The sequence below is a fragment of the Habropoda laboriosa genome, unplaced genomic scaffold (genome assembly GCF_001263275.1).
Source record: "Habropoda laboriosa isolate 0110345459 unplaced genomic scaffold, ASM126327v1 scaffold67, whole genome shotgun sequence".
Classification (NCBI taxonomy): Eukaryota; Metazoa; Arthropoda; class Insecta; order Hymenoptera; family Apidae; genus Habropoda; species Habropoda laboriosa.
Window position 1 is genome coordinate 3,574,895 of NW_017100242.1, and position 215 is coordinate 3,575,109.

At 20.9% G+C, this 215-nt stretch overlaps 1 protein-coding gene across 1 annotated transcript in view; it reads left to right on the forward strand.

Moving 5' to 3' along the window:
• The first annotated feature begins 37 nt into the window (after positions 1-37).
• Positions 38-215, forward strand: part of LOC108571927 (serine--tRNA ligase, mitochondrial) — a 1,955-nt gene continuing 1,777 nt past the window's right edge. Inside the window, exon 1 of the mRNA XM_017934085.1 lies at positions 38-111. Coding sequence (XP_017789574.1) covers positions 38-111 — 74 coding nt within the window. The remainder of the gene's footprint in view (positions 112-215) is intronic.

A 215-nucleotide genomic window follows, 5' to 3' on the forward strand; every position in this document is an offset into this window, starting at 1 on the left:
CAAGTATTATAAATAAAATTAAGACAATTTGTTTTTGATGAACAAATATAATTTCATAGATTACTGCAAAGATTTTGAAAAGAAAGACTGCTACAGAGATTATAAACTATTGTAGTACTATTATATATGTAAAATCTCAAGTTATAAAAATTACGTTCCTTACTGAAGGGAAAAAATAATTATATATAATGTATATAAACATGAGAAATAAATGA